General features: G+C 36.1%; 1 protein-coding gene across 1 annotated transcript; it reads left to right on the plus strand.

Annotated features, from left to right (window-relative positions):
* The first annotated feature begins 4,807 nt into the window (after positions 1-4,807).
* On the plus strand, positions 4,808-13,916 carry LOC139717434 (NPC intracellular cholesterol transporter 2-like). Its single transcript, XM_071628935.1, has 4 exons — positions 4,808-5,114; positions 9,148-9,249; positions 10,170-10,342; positions 12,041-13,916. Exons 1-4 carry the CDS (start codon positions 4,934-4,936, stop codon positions 12,125-12,127), a joined length of 543 nt encoding a protein of 180 aa, XP_071485036.1. The 5' UTR covers positions 4,808-4,933; the 3' UTR covers positions 12,128-13,916.
* Positions 13,917-16,485: the final 2,569 nt, after the last annotated feature.

Consider the following 16,485-nt stretch of genomic DNA (forward strand, 5'->3'; position numbering starts at 1 on the left):
CTGTGCCATTTATTTTGCGTAATTTACACAGCTGATTAGGCTGAAAGAATACATACTAGTGAAATTCAAACAGAATATTAACATCACATAAATAATAGGGTACCGGTAAACTGTGGCTGTGTGCAAACTGATTTGATTTGGCCTAATGATAAAGTACAGATGATTCCATTGGTATCATTATTATATCAGAATTTCTGCCTCTGGTTTTCACTGAATTGTAACTGGTACATCTTATACAAATTTTATACTCTATTTCCAAACAACTGTTATTACTGAATTGATGTATGAATTTCACGAATTGAATTGAAGTTTGTTTGTTTGTGTTTTTTTGTATTGTACACGAGCAATACAGAATTGTAAGTTGATAACATCGCCACTTTACTCCAGCATTTATTCAAATTACCGCTCGAGAACTATTTTTGAAAAAAAATAGGAAGAGCTTATCTTTAACATTTCTCTAGCTTACTTAATATGTCTAATCCGACTTTCATAGGAAAAAAAAATCAGGGTTGTTCATGTAAATAGATTGTCTGTATCATGTATTAAAATCAAGTATCTCTGGCCCTTTAACAACAACACATTGATTAAATATGCATATATACATTTCCAGCATATTCAAGGGGCTTGTTTTGCTGTGTAACTTTCGAAGCATTAAACACACATCCACCTCCTAAAAATATCACGAGTCAGAGAAGTAGTTTATATTTCTGCTGAAGATGTGATCAATCATTATCACCCATGTCGAGGGAAACCATTGTATAGGCCGAAAGACAGTAAAAGACATGTAAGTAAGAATTTCGTCAATACATTATCATCTGATATAATAAGAGATACACTTTCAAAGTTTCTCAACTGTTGATGATTGCTTTAGTCGCAACGACATAATGAAATTTAAATATATGTTGTAATGACAACATCTTCATCGGAAGCAAGAATAAGTCTTCACTGATTCATTTTTTTTTCACATTGAATCAAACTTGCAAACGAGCATGTATCCTCCCGATCATATTGTCATAATTATGCTTTTAGGGGAAGAGGTTGCAGTTTATGAATCATCAATCCATCAATAAACTTAAAGTCTTTGTGTGAAATTTTACATGAAATCAAGCTTAAAGACATTGTATCATTCCCATCATATTACTTTTATAATTAGTAAGGATGATATTTAGGGGGAGACGTTGCAGTTGAAAAATCAGATCATCGGTCCATCAATATGCGGTATACCCCATATATTTTGTGTACGAATCAATGGCATACGCAGAGCTAAGAGGTAAATGTACGTTTCTAGCAATTAATAGCTTTTTTGTCAATACTCATCTTTGCTATACCACTCTATACATTAGACTGACCGTCTATATCCGAAGTACCAGTTTCTAGACAACAATCGCCATCCTGTATGTATTATCCTTGACCCACTGCTTGTCTTGCTCATATACCTTAGAAAAGTTGGATTGATTTACTCACTCCACAAATCACATATGTATAAATATCACACATGCAATTTGAGAACTGATATTCAACCATCATGGTATATTTTGGTAAACTATGAACATCTTCCCCCCCCCCCAAAAAAAATGATATTCAATATTACAAGAACAATGTGAACGACTGAATATTGTAGTGACTGTCTCGCTGCTCATAAGGCCATTGATTTATTAAGTCATTCATTGCAATCTTTATAGAGAGTGGCCTCTGATCAGCAGAATATATGAATATATATATATATATATATATATATATATATATATATATATATATGAATAAGCTGCAACAAAGTTCATGCTGTATTCACCAACGGTTTATTTCCAATAAACCGTTGGTGAATACAGCATGAACTTTGTTGCAGCTTTGTTACTTATCTTTTTATCTTGCCAACACGTGGACTACCTTATCAACATATATATATATATATATATATATATATATATATATATATATATACATATGCAGCATAAGATAGACAAACATCATACGTTCAAAATGAAGTATAGTGATGCAATCATGCAAATCTAGAACTAACTACCCGTCTTCCCCAGGGCTCTGTTATTTGTTAAAACCTTTTCGACATGAAAAAAAGTATATATATAAAAATATATATACCATTCAAAATCAATTTTAAACAGGAAAAATAAGAAGAAATACCCTTGACATTTTCAAAGCGAGTCATATGATATGATTGATAATGTATTGTCAACAAATTATGAGAATATTATTAACATCTATAGAAATACAACAAGTCGATCAAGTGCTTGCACAAACATTGTATACAAGCAACAAAAAAAAAAAGAAAAAAGAAATGGCCATGCGTGGCAACGAATGATATATGAGCATATTATCTTAATGGCGCTAAATGGGTGATTTTTCTGCTTTCTGCATTCAAGGCACTTTACTGTCACTGCAAAGGCTGATAAATTTCATTTACAAAATCCTAAAACGGTGATGGCTACTGAAATCTATCAGACACACTGGACCCGATATTTAGAACTCTCTTCCTTCTGAAATTCGAACTTTAAAGTCTATGTATTCTTTTAAGAAAGCTGTAAAGACAATGCTGCTCTCTGGATATCAGTGATCTTATAATGTCATTGTAATTTTATTATGAAATTCCCTCGTGGAATTATCACCGTTCTGAATTTCTTGCGTAATGTTATGTAACCGACCATGACCTGTAACTGTCGTCTGTTCACCTGTGCCTTGGTGAGAAAATCCTTTGCCATGCTTTACTATTCAGTGATCCAGGTGATCTAACGTTGTGTATTAGCGAAAGCAGACAGACCTCTCCTCCCTCCTTTCTTCTATCCTATCTCTATGCAAGTCATCACTCCCTCCTATTTTCCTATAATGCTATTATGTTATGCATTATGTACGAGGGCTGCATGCAAATCAATCAATGCTTAAGCTGTAGCCCTTCTGCGTTATTCATTGCATCGCTGATATGTTCTGTTGTACATTGTAAAGGCAATGAAGAAACTGTATTGCTGTATATTCTAAAGGTAATGAAGAAACTTAGTTTGTTAGCAATTAATGTTTATGTATATATATATATATATATATATATATATATATATGGCACCATCAATGTATATAATATATGTGTATGTATCTGCATGAGCAATGATATAATGCAGGAACCAATAAAATCAAATCAAATCAAAAATCAAATCAAAAGTCTTTCTAAGGAGAGTGAAGTAGTAGTGTGTATATAATATACTCTAGTTATACCTTATAATGAACTCACTTTACTTCTCTCATAAAGAGTAAACTCTATAGGTAGAGAGCATGGTGGTGACAGTGATGGCACTCGCACAAAAACACCAGAACAAAAGGGGGGGGGGGGAGGGTGTTTTTACCAAGGTACAACATTGTGGAACAATGATCTACACCAGTTAGAATTAAGAAGAAAACAGCAAGATCATGTTTGCGTAAAGCTGGGGGTCATAGAACTTTTAATAGAACGTTAACATGCCCAATGAGATATTGTTAACATAATGTACTAGTATCCTATAAATATTTTCTTTTTGTTAGTATAGTAGACATTGTGTATAACATACTTATATTACAAGTGTCAGTATATTCATCGTGTGATGAATTGTTTATTTAATCATTTTTCTTTTATTAGCACTAGAATATACTTAATGTCTTATTGATAACTATCTAACCAGCAATCGTGGTAACACATTACTGCACATGCAGTTAAAAAAATTAAGAAAGAAAAAAAGACTTTGAAACTGCCTGAACTTCAAGGGGCCAGACTCGACTATAGCATTCATGCTATTTACTGGTTCCTTATTATCCTTACATTTTTTCCATGTGACTGCATATTTTGTAAACATGTAGGCCTCAATGGTTAAGATATTAAATCCATTGGATGATAAATTCAAATTCATTCATTCATTCAGTTTATAAGGGGCTCTTCTCTATCCTTTCAGACAAGAGAATAATGACAACAATGATAATGTTATTATGATCATGATGGTGATGATGATGAAAAAGATATCGATGGTGATGATGATAACAATAATGATGATGATATTGATATTAATCATTAAAGTGATAGTACACTTTCACATTTGTCTATACCTATCTCTATTGCATAGATATTTTTATTATACATGTACACTGAACTCATTTTATAGGCCTATAATTAAATAGCAATTTACTTTATCACCTTTTTTAGAAAGCAGGACGAATAATACCACCTTTAACATATGTCAGTAACATGTCATTAAATAAAAAGTGACACTTTTTTGGTGCTCTTCATTTTTGCTTTTTTTTGCCTGATTCTCCTCAAACTTTCACTATGTTTTACGAGTAATGGAAGGAGTATACGTACGTATCGCTGCATTCATTCAATCCACATGTCACATTTAGAGAAAATTCCCATGAAATACTTTGTGGGCGTTTGTTGAAAACAAATAAAAAAGCAATAGTACCATTTTTGGATATCTCGGCGAAAATCATGTTTCACAGGGATGGTGAGCATGACATATTACACAGCGAAATTGGAGACGAGACAGCACTTCCGCATAACAACGCTGATTTACTTTTTTTTTTTCAGTTACATAGGCGGACTGAATAATTATTTGCGCTTTGCTTCAATCCTGCTAGAGCTTCCCACATTTTGATGCACCCAGCAAATCGTGTGTTGTTATCTTGCTCGCTCGCTTGTGGCGTGGGTGGGAACCACCAGATCGGAAGATCACATGTTTTGGTCCGAGCAACTGCACTGCACTGTGACTTCATGCAACTCCACGGATCCACATCCTTTCGTTCAACTTAATCTTTCATCGGCAGACACTGCACTTGGATTGGTCTGGTTAAGAAGGAACTTGATTCAGTTCACATTATTCGGCCATAGAGAAAGGTTCGCGCCAGCCAGCACCTACAGACGTTTTTCCTCTTGACATCATATTGCAGTGTGCAGCTATTCATCATGATGAAGGCAATTTCCTTTGTAGTTTTGTGCCTAGTTTCAGTTATTGGCATGGTGCAGTCAGCTCCTGCTCCGTTTAAAATATCGATGGTCGAACTTCGCCCTGCCGAAGTGATCAAAACACGGCCCATTGAAACAAAATCAGCCGGAGCCATCTACAAAGATTGTTCAGCCTCAACTGGTGAGACTTCTGTCTTCTGTTCGTGTTGTCGTTTCTCATTGTTGTGTTTGTGTAGTAGTAGAAGGCCAGCCAAAATTGCATCATCATCATCACTGATCACCATCATCAGAAACTAAATTTACATGTAGACTTCTAACGTTAGGTGTCTAGAGGTCTAACCATCATCATCATCATCCAGAGCTACCAAGTCTCACGCATTCTGCGTGAGACTCAAGCATTTCAGTTCGGGAAACCCACTCACAAGGGGGGCCCCTCCTTATAAGTAACCCGTCCCCCTTATAAGTAACCCCGTCCCCCTTATAAGTAACCCCCGGGGCACCCCTTATAAGGAGTCTCCACGCTTTTTTGCAATGCAACGCGAAAATGAAAGGACTGCGGCAATTCGCTTGATTATGTCCATAAAGCTTCACAAGTTTCCTAGTTACTCACGAAATTTGAGCAAAATCGGTTTGAGGCATCATATCTAAAATCATGGATTTAAATGCGATGTCAAACGACCCATGCGAATGCTGAAATGCGAGCGATTACTGGCGTGAGTGTCGCCAGGCGCGGCGGCGCGGCAATGCTTGAGTGCAGACGTGGCGACTGAGTACGGAGACTTTCGGGTTTCCCGAACTGATTTAGGGGCAATCTCACGATCTCACGCATGGCACCCATTTTTCTCACGCATCGGGCCAAGTCTGCAACTTGGGCCTATAATAATGAGTATAGCTCAAAAGATTAAAGTAATAGTCTAGAGTCTAGTTGCAAATGAAGGTGTATTTCCCTTTTGTCTTTCAAAATAAGCAGGGAGGTGTCACCTCCCTGAAATAAGTAAAAAATAGTCACTTAAGTATGCACCTAGCTGATGAAATTGAAAAAGTTCCCTAACGTGGGACTCGGGCCACAGGGGGAAAAAACCCCACCCACACCCTTGCTCGCGCACATATTCGCATGCAGAGATGCCGAGTCATGAATATCTCACTCATAATTTTTTTTTTTTTTTAACTGGGCATCCCTGCATCATCGTCATAGTCATACATACTTGTAGTACTAGTAGGCATAGACGTCTAACACTAACAGTCTACTGTAAATAAATTACTACTCATGGCATGGACTACCTAAGTTTTAGATCAACCAACCTGGCGCAAGGACTTTCTCGCCATATAAAAATAAAATAAAAAATATGCGTGCCTTGCTTGGGATGCGGATGGGGCGCAATACACTGGAACATTCGAATATAGATACAAATCACCAGAAATTACGGGGATAGATGTACAGCAGCAGGTAAATACCGTAACCCAAGGAAACAGGAGGAAAAAGAATTGATGAAAATCATCTTGGTTTTCACGTCTTTGCCATTCACTACACTAGATTTAAATTACATGCTTTATCAATGGGAGAACTGGTGGTGGTCTATAGGTAAAATGATGAGCTTGCACTGGTGCACAGTAAAAAATATCTCTTGCATTTGTCAATGAGAATTCCGCACATACTGTACGTTGCAAGTCAAAAGTCAGTCTGAACCGGTGATATGAATCTGTGGTAGATTCTACTGGAAAACAAGGAATGTTCGCATGCATTTTAATTTCGCGAGAGCCAAGATTCGCAAAGTAAAATGCATGCAGAAATTCATGTCTACACTATAATATCATATGCATTAAATGTTAGAGGTAACTCGCGAAAATTGCTGTCAGCTCCAATTCGTGAAAAGTTCATTCCGCAAAATATTGTGTTTTACAGTATGAGTACATGTATTTTCTGCCATAGTGAAATTGAATTAGGCCCCTAGCTAAGGTGAAACTGAAGAATATTTTCTAAGATAGGGCTGATCACTGATAAGGAGTGGTCGATGAGTAGTAGGTCCAACCATAGGCCATGTGTATGATGTAACCATCACCACTGCATTAACAATGGTGAGGGTCAGCATGATCAGTGTATACCGGTATTCATTGGGTTTGTTTTCTTTTTTTTAATCTTTGTGTCTCCATGTAGTCCATGTTTTGGTTTTGTTCAGGAGAGGCTTGCTTTAAGAAACCCTTCTATGGTTGTAATGGATATTTGCTGGGTTTGTATGTCGTAATCTTTTGAAATAAGATGTGTTCAGCATCTCTCAACAAGCAGTTGTAAATCCAGAATTATACCCCTCTGAAACCAATGTAAAATGTCATTGAATATCAAATCTAGCAGTGTCTAGTTTAGTGATCACTCTGTTATAGTCGACTTTTAATTATTCCATTTTCTTTCTTTTTCTGTTACAGCCAATAAAAGGTGCCAGCTTGTGAAATGCTACATGAAAAACATACTGATATTTTCTTTATGCTACACTATTGAGTATATTTAAAAGGTCTTATTTTTTTAATGCAGTGTGCTCCATTTATAATTAACACAGTTATGATAAAGTTTGAAGTAAAATAGTCACATCCCAAACCTATAGTCCATATTATCTTCATAATACAAGTAATATGTTTGGCTATAACAGAATTTCAATATAACAAAATAAAACTGCTGGACCCAAGCAGTAAATAGATGAACATCTGAAAAAGTTTGTACTGTATCCTCATTTTCAAAGTTTAAAGTATGATATAGTATGGGTTGAGGTGAGGATTGAGCTTTTAAATTTTTGTGAGATATCGGTACCAAGAAACTACTTATGAAATAGTTGAGAGCATACCATTCTAGAGGAATTCAAAATTTAAAAGAAAATGGGTTTTGGAATGGCTGAGACATCCAAAAAACAAAGTAAAACAAATCCATTGTTATAAAAGTTGGGTCCTACTTTTTATTCGGATTGCTCTGTTTGGGGTATCTCAGCCATATCAGAACCAATTTTCATCAAATAAACTTTGAATTCCTCTTGGAATTACACTAACAGGCTCTTTTATATTTCATAAGAGGTTTCTTGCTATCTCACTCAAAAATGTTAGAAACCTGAAAGGACAAGTTCACCTTCATAAACATAAGAATTGAGAGAATGTAGCAATATTAGTAGAACACATCATTGAAAGTTTGAGAAAAATCGGACAATCCGTTCAAAAGTTATGAATTTTTGAAGTTTTTGTGCAGTAACCGCTGGATGAGAAGACTACTGCAGTGTGTGAAAAACTTAGACGTCACATGCGTACAACAATATAAGGAAAATATAAAGAGAATTTCACAAAATTTCATCTTATGAAAAAAGTATACATTCCCCCGACTCGTTACTGACAAATGTTATGGGTAATGTTATTCCCCCTGCCTTTAGAAATAGGCAAGACAAGTGCTCTTTTATTATGCGAAAAAAGTGAAAATATGTTGAATTTTCTTTATATTTTCTTTATACTGTTGTACGCATATGACTCACAAGCTGTAGTAGTCTCCTCATCCAGCAGTTCCAAAACAAAAATTTTAAAAATTCATAACTTTTGCATCGATTGTCCAATTTTCCTCAAACTTTCACTGATGTGTTCTACTAATATTGTTGCATTCTCTCAATCCTTATGTTTATGAAGGTGAACTTGTCCTTGAAGTTAGGTTTTAACCAAAATTATACGATCCCTTTAAATACTTGTCCTTAGTCTTGATCATTTGACTTTGTGTCTCTATATTTTATTGATAGGTTTTATAAACATTTTTGTGCATTCTTAGCTCCTTGCAAATTTACGTAGTACGGTGTTACCTAAGGAGTCTAAAAGGTCACATCACATTCACAAGGCTCCATTTACATGTATGTGTAAACTGCACATGTTGATGTATACCCCTCTTCTCAGATTATTATTATTCTTATTCTTCTTCTTCTTCTTATTATTATTATTTATTTATTTATTTAGCAATTCAACATGCAATACAAATTGACATAGAATACAAACAGAAAATCATATTACATGATATAAAGTTTGTGGTAATTCCAGGTGATATGACAATAACACATATATTCATTTTTATTTGTTTTCTTATTTATTTGTTCTTGTTTTTTAGAAATATGATGCTAAAACAAAATGCTATTTCACATAATCATGGGACAAGTATTATTCCTTTATGGCTTGTGCTTGTGCTTGTGCTTTTGTTTTCACAGATAAGTTCAAGGTAAAGAACGTCATTGTAGAAGGTTGCAGCACACCTCCATGCATTCTGAAGAAGGGGACTAATGTTTCAGTGCAAATTGATTTCACTGCAGGTGAGTGAAGTGGAAATCAATTTAATTATGCTCCGCTTAGCCTATGAAGGAATGCCGAATGTGGATTTGATTCCTTGTGCTTCAGGTAAAAGAAAAAAAGAAATAAACTACATAGCAGCATCTTTTCAGTTATGGTCTGTTATCCTAATGTTTCTCATGCTCGACACTAACAAGGTCAGCAAAAACTGTTGTTAAGCCATGAAACTACTTGAAAGGTAAACTTTGATGAGGCACGTTCTGCAATTTGAGTCTGACTGTATGAATTATACAGTATAGGTATACATTCTTGTTAGTTGTAATAATAATGTAAAAATATCAGGGCAATCTAGCAACATGCCAGTTTTCTTGCATGGAAATGTCAAATCACATCCATTGGAGTAAGCAATTGCACAGTGCAAAATTAAGAACCTGCAAAATATGTTTTGAACTGCCCAGTGCATAAAATTAGTCCCGCAAAAATAATGATGTCTCTAGTATCACGTTTCAAAATACAATCAAACCTGTCTTAGTGACCACCTGTCTATAGCAGCCACCTGTTTTATACAGCCACTAAAAACAATTCCTGCCAAGAGAAAAAGCATGTTAAAGAACCTGTCTATAGCAGCCACCTGTCTATAACGGCCACTTTTATTATCTCCCTCGGGTGGCCACTGTAGACAGGTTTGTCTGTATGTGTCATTGCCTGAACAGAAGTACCATTGCAGGTAGAATTGAAGTGGCCATTTGAGCAGCTAAGCAAAGATGCCCTGTGCAGATTTATGTGTATCATTCATGTATCCACGGCCAACTCTCACATCTACCAGTTGATGTTGATGTTCTCTTCACTGACCGTCTACATTCATTGCCATCATCACAAGCTTACCAGTACCTTTATAGTAGGTAATTGCGAAGCTGTGTCTTTTGTTCTCATTTTGCTGCAGAGGAGGTCACTTCCAATGTGACTGCACAGGTCTATGGTGTCATTGCTGGAGTGGACGTGAAATTTCCGCTCCCCAATCCAGATGCGTGCACAACAGGCGTCACATGCCCCACTAAGTCTGGTGCAACTTACACATACAAGAACAACCTCTTGATTGAATCCGTGTACCCAGACGTAAGAAAGCTGAAAGGGTGTTATGTTTCCCTGCATTCATCTTGAAAACCTTTACGGGAGAATGAAACCCAAACATATGTACATGGAATTGAGGGAATGCAGCAGTATCGGTAGAACTAAATCAACAAAGAGTGAGGAAAAACAATATAAAGAAAATACAACAAAAATTCTATTCATTTCTCTAGCATAACGAAAGAATACTTGATTTACCTCTTTCAGGAAGTAGAGGGAATAATATTACCCTCAACATTTAAGTCAGTAGCAATTTGACGGAATGTGTACTTTTCATGTAAAAACATTGATTGTGTGGCCTTTTCTTTATGTTTTATATGATAGTTTTCCAGGCGTGACATGAACTGTAGTAGTCTTCTCATTCAGTGATGGCTGCTCCAAAAATTAAAAAATTCATAAAATCATAATGGATTCTTGGATTTTGATATCGCTGCATTCAGTCAATCCACATGTATGTGTGCGTTTCATCCCCCTACAAGAATATGGATGTTGTGATTGTGTTAGAATGAATCACAAGTTCTATGGAAATTATATGGTGAAATTAGATTTTATTTGAATAATCAAGTGAAGAAGAGATAACATGTACAGTTATAGTATATTGGATGACAATGAATGGGATACTGGTATCAGGAATTATCATCTGCATTTTCGTGGTGCTTTAAAAAACGCCTACGTGTATTGTTGTCCGCTCAATTTTTACTGTGCAATATGGGAGCGTATTTAAGGAAATGCATCTATAGGCCAAAGTATTAATTCCCCATAGGCTACCATTGTTACTGGCCGTTCAATAATTATTTTATATTCGATGGCTATGAATGGGATACCAGAGAATATTGCTTGGGTTAGGGCCAATATTGCATGAATCAAAGATGAGTGAAATATTGGCCCTAACGAGTGCAATATTCACTGGCATTCCATGAATTAAAGTCATCCAATATAATTATTATCATCTACAATCATTGTCTAGATATGGCATAAACTGTAAAAAAGTACTGCACTTCTAGATTTTGAATTTGACATTGCACTGAAAGAGGAGGGACTTGCACTGCACTTGCGTATGTAGCAAGATGTTTGCACACTTGTGAATTGTAACAATTAGAGTTTGTGCTCTTAGTACATACCAAGCATTCACCAACGAGTTCACTGATGAGCCAATGCAATACAGTGAATTATCGCACAGCCACTAATGACAATAGCCTTTGGGAAATTGATGCATTCACGTATGGATGTGCTTCATTCAGTATGCTCTTGTATTGCGCAGCGAAATCAAGCAAACAAGAATATGCATTTTCATTGCACCGTTAGAAACATCCTATGTGTCATATTGCATGACTACAGACAGATTGAACCCAGTGATAATTGACAGATTGCTGCCTTGATTGACTTTTAAAACAATTTTCAAAATTGTTATTTAAGCTTTGACCTTCATATTTGATCCAAGAAAAATGAAGAAAAACTATTCTGTAATGACTGTTCAAGTAACAACTGACCAATATTTTAGAGAGTGTGCCATCAATTTGTACGTTTTAATTGCTTTAGGGAGGTTAGGCATTAATTCACAGGAATTATGCTGAAATAGGAGAATTTGATGGTATGTGAATGCATCAAGCTTAACTTCATTCATTTATTTTACTTCTTGTTCATGCTCATTGAAAAGCTATCACTGTATTTTGTTTCTCTCTGCAGATACAGTTAGTGGTTCTGTGGTACCTCTATGATGGACAAAATCATGAAGCCCTCTGCATCGATGTGCTTGTGAAAATTACTTCTTAGTACACTGCGACCACCACTCAGCCCACTTGAGCTTCCATCTCTACACACAATTCCGACAGCTGATAGTACGATGATGGGCAGTTTTTACATTTTGAGAAGTCGCATAGCTTTCCTGTTCCCAGAAATCAGTAAGAGCTCATCCTCTGTAGATACAATAATTGGAGCCATTTCAGTCTATAGCCCATGGGGAAATGGCCTCAAAATTGACACTTGTGGACTGTGATGATTTATGATGATGACTTATTTTGTAGGCTGATCGTCCAGTAGAATTATTCTGACAGCTTAGTGAGTATGCCTTGCTGGTAATTTGATCATGAACCATACATAATTTTAGGTAGGTCTCTCATTAAATAATTCATGATACTTCAAAATATAATAATGCCTTCTGTCGAGTACAGGCAACACCGGTATAGGTATATATATCCCTATGGCTCATTTTGTAATTGAGTGCAACATTGAGATAAACTCCCATTGTGATACTTCACAGTGATGTTGCTTTTTCGTCTGTGGTATATTACTGAATATCTGCATTTTACCTGAATCCATACTCTTAATTTGCCGTTCCAGATATGCTGCTAGTTGTGGGGAGCTGGGGTGTTTCTCTGAACTTACAGTGATTGGTATTATACATTAATAAGGATCTAATAAGCCAGGGCTCCACACTAACTTTTATTTTTGGTGGCCCAAAGGCAAACATCCGACCTTTTTTGATGGCCCGATCAGGCCACCAAATTCTTCATTTCTGAAAGTTTGATGGCCCCAGGCCACCAGGCCACCGTTAGTGTCGAGCCCTGAATAAGCATATTACTTTGAAAGCTGTTATTTTCTGCGTACAATTTTTCACGAACGAGGAGGTCATGGACATTTTTGTGAGATGTTGTTTTCAGGACTTGATGCCAAGCCTCTTATAGGTGCAGTGATACCCAGGTGTGTGGTGAATATCTTTGTGTTGTTGAATTAGTGACCCTACAGTGATCCGTAAAATTCGAGAAAATTCAACCCTCGTGAAAATAACAGCTTTTACAGTGCGTGAGTATTGTATTCCACAATTTCAGTTCTGCTGATAGAAATGTTTGTCCTTGTAAATGCTGTCTTACAGGTTTGTGAGAAACAATTGCAGAGACATGCTGTCTTAGTGGCTTTAGTGAGTTTATCCAGAGGATAGTGTGTGCAGTTTTAGATGCAGAATCAAGGTACAATGTAACTGCTACATGGAGGTATACATGTACATTTGTTTGAGGGAGTTAATGTATTTAGTTATTAACTGTTAACGTAATGGACTTTGGCCTTGATTGTGTGACACAAGCATAGCGTAGAGAGATTTAAGTGCCATCCATGATGAAGTACATACAGTTTAATCAGCAGTGGTCAGAAGGCTAAGGATTAGTCCTTGATGAACATCCCTCTGATAATGTTTTCTGTCAATAGAAGGTTCTGTAGACATGCCAGAGTAGTAAGTGTGTTTGTCCTTTGCCTCCATCATGTGCCAGAATGACACATACGAGGATAGTGACTAGATTCCTGTTATGTTTATTTGTTTGTTTTAATGAGATGCAGATTTGGATCATGGCCTAGCTTTATGTTTGTGGCATGAAGCCCACATAGTGTTTTTTGATTTGTGTGCTGTAGTTTGTTCAGTTGAAAGTTTTATTTTGGTGAGGGTTTTTTTTTTCAGAAAACTTTGTTGGACACTTGTGTGTACAGCCTACTTTTTGGCCATGCCACAAATGTCTTTCTGTACGTGATAAAATCTGTCAAATATTGTCAAGTACCTGGTATATGAGACTTAAGAAAAGGAAACAACTGTTTTTGAATTTGTAATAACAGTTATGAAGGATTTCTGATTAGGCGAAGTAGTAATCAAATGCCTGTTTTGAGGATTAGAGAAGATCCCCTTTATTTTATATTTGTACTTTAAGAAATCACATATGAAGGAAAAATCAAGCTCACAGTACTGATACCTTATGAGCATACACAGATTGATCACTCTGTAACCTGGTAGATTCATGTACATTGTATATTTTATGCTGCTCATGAAGGGATGGTTTAAGGGCCATTTAATATGCCTCTGTAAGGACTCCAAGCCTGCTACTGATAGACAATAACCAGTCTTTTGACCCCAAGCCTGTGTTCTCTATACCTATCTACTGATCTATCTTTCACTTTTTACATCAATATTAACCCCTTGTGTGGGAAGTACTTTGGACAGTGGGTACAATGTACGGTGCAGTAGGGTTTTTTTGTGCCAAACGGCACTCAAGGCCCTCAAAAGGGTTAATGTGTCTGCATTTACATTCACCAGCAAGATATTTACCTTCTGACTTGTTTTGCTAGTTTCTGCATCAATCAGTTGGAGTGACTAAAGTGAGACAGTGATCATGATAATATTTTGTGAGTGTTTTTGTTCCTGTATCACTTTTGCGACATGGTCATTTTGTCACTGAAGGCATGCAAGCAGCATTAAACACAAATATAAAAGCTACATAATGTATTCTGTATGCTCTGCTGAGAGTTTTAGGAATTCCTGGTCAAATAGTTCTTTTTGTTATCATATAAATTATGCAGAAGCTTCTCAGCAAGTATTGAATTTATAGCATGAAAATTGTACTTTTGATTTATGTGGCCCATGCCAGTGAGGAATTTTTTTAGCTACATTGTACATGTGATAAAGAGTTCCTTGGGTGGCGTAGATTAACAGTCACATGTTTTGCTTTATGCTAAGCAAATACAGTGTACCTGATATGTTTGCCTTGTTTGTTATTGTGATCCTTGAACTCCTGTGATTTCCATGAAGAGTATAATCCATGAAAGAGCTACTTAGTACTTGATTGAATTTTCATGTGATGTAGTCCACTGTTGCAAGTTGTAGAATTTAAATTTTGACTGGATCTTGGTGTTTATTCATATTGTGCATTGTTTCTCACAGTCACTTCTTTGTGGAAATAGGTACTCTCCTCCCCCCCCCCCCCCTCTCTCTCTCTCTCTCTCTTTTGTAACGTGTATTTTAAATCAGCAAGTTATTTTTCTACAATGCTGATGCCTACATTAAATGTTTATGCTTTGTATAATGCAAAAATTCTTGAACTGTACAATTTTCAAATGTAATTAACCAGTGACACCTATTTTTGCACTTTCTTTTCGTTATGTGTAATTTGTTTAATTGATGATATCATGATGCTAAAGCCCATAGTGAAATTTGATTCTTACATTATGTTGGTTCCGTCTGACAAGTGTGTTATCTGCATCAACGTTATTATGCTGTCATTTAGTAATCAAGTGAAAAGTTTTGATTTGTGTTGATCTATTGGGAATGAAGAGCCAAAAATGTAGCATCAAGAGGGTATAAAGTGACAAAAATGACAAAAAAAAATATATCTTGAATTCTAATGATTAATTATGGAATATTTTGTGATAGTTGATATATATTGTTTCTGATTTCCTGTCCAATGTTTGATTATTTCTATTGTCTTTACTTTGTGATGATTTATTTTATCATTTCAGAGGTTGAATTTGGTAGAGGAATGAGTATCTTTATACAGAAGTTGCCTTTGTGAGTGCAGTGTCATCTGCTACACAGTCCCAAGCACTTAGAATCAGTTGAAACTTATATTTCATAAGCACAAAAGTATTGTTGGTCATAGTATCATATGATTATGATATCACTCTTCTAGGATCCTGTTCTATTAGAGATACATCCAAAGCTATATATAGGCTTGATGCTCATCTGTCACTGATGATGTGTGAGTCATGTATGTAAATTTGATATGGTTGTACATGATTAACATTGATAATACACCTGATAATTATATGGAAGCATGTGGATGCGTAAATGATAATCACTTTGCAATAAATGCTCACTTTAATATTTCAAACAGTGGACTATGAGACAGTTATTATAGTGGGTATGCTGGTATGAAACTGATGCATGTGGTGACATGAACTCCCCACCCCCCCCCCCCCAAAAAAAAAAAAAAAAAACCCAAACAAGAAGAAAGTATAGTTGGTATTCCTTTTGTTGCATGGTTTGAGATCCATTGATTTTTTTATTAAGCTGTAGAGCAGGGTAGGTAGATGTAGGTGTAGGGCAGGGTGGGTAGTCAAGCATGTTGTCGTCTGTGGTGAAATGTATTGTTTGAAAATCGCCACTTACATTAAATTGTACTACACACGTTCATTTATGAAGGCATCATAACACCAAGGATGGTGATAGACCTGATAACCATGATTTTGACATATATGTGTACATATGATACATATGATCCTTCTTTCAAGGAAGAAAAATTACAGTGGGAGACTTGTTATGCCTACCAGGTAGTCTTTTATACTGCCTCACTGTGGCAAATACATTTACACCCCAA

The sequence above is a fragment of the Diadema antillarum genome, unplaced genomic scaffold, assembly GCF_040938485.1.
Source record: "Diadema antillarum isolate AM-2024a unplaced genomic scaffold, OU_Dant_1.0 scf00000007, whole genome shotgun sequence".
In the NCBI taxonomy this organism is placed as follows: Eukaryota; Metazoa; Echinodermata; class Echinoidea; order Diadematoida; family Diadematidae; genus Diadema; species Diadema antillarum.

What these genes read in the sequence shown, in the direction of transcription:
- LOC139717434 (XM_071628935.1), top strand. Translation starts at nt 4,934, where the DNA reads ATGATGAAGGCAATTTCCTTTGTAGTTTTGTGCCTAGTTTCAGTTATT. An exon ending in GCAAATTGATTTCACTGCAG is followed by an intron (nt 9,250 to 10,169) that starts GTGAGTGAAGTG and finishes ATTTTGCTGCAG; the next exon opens with AGGAGGTCACTTCCAATGTG. An exon ending in TTGAATCCGTGTACCCAGAC is followed by an intron (nt 10,343 to 12,040) that starts GTAAGAAAGCTG and finishes TTCTCTCTGCAG; the next exon opens with ATACAGTTAGTGGTTCTGTG.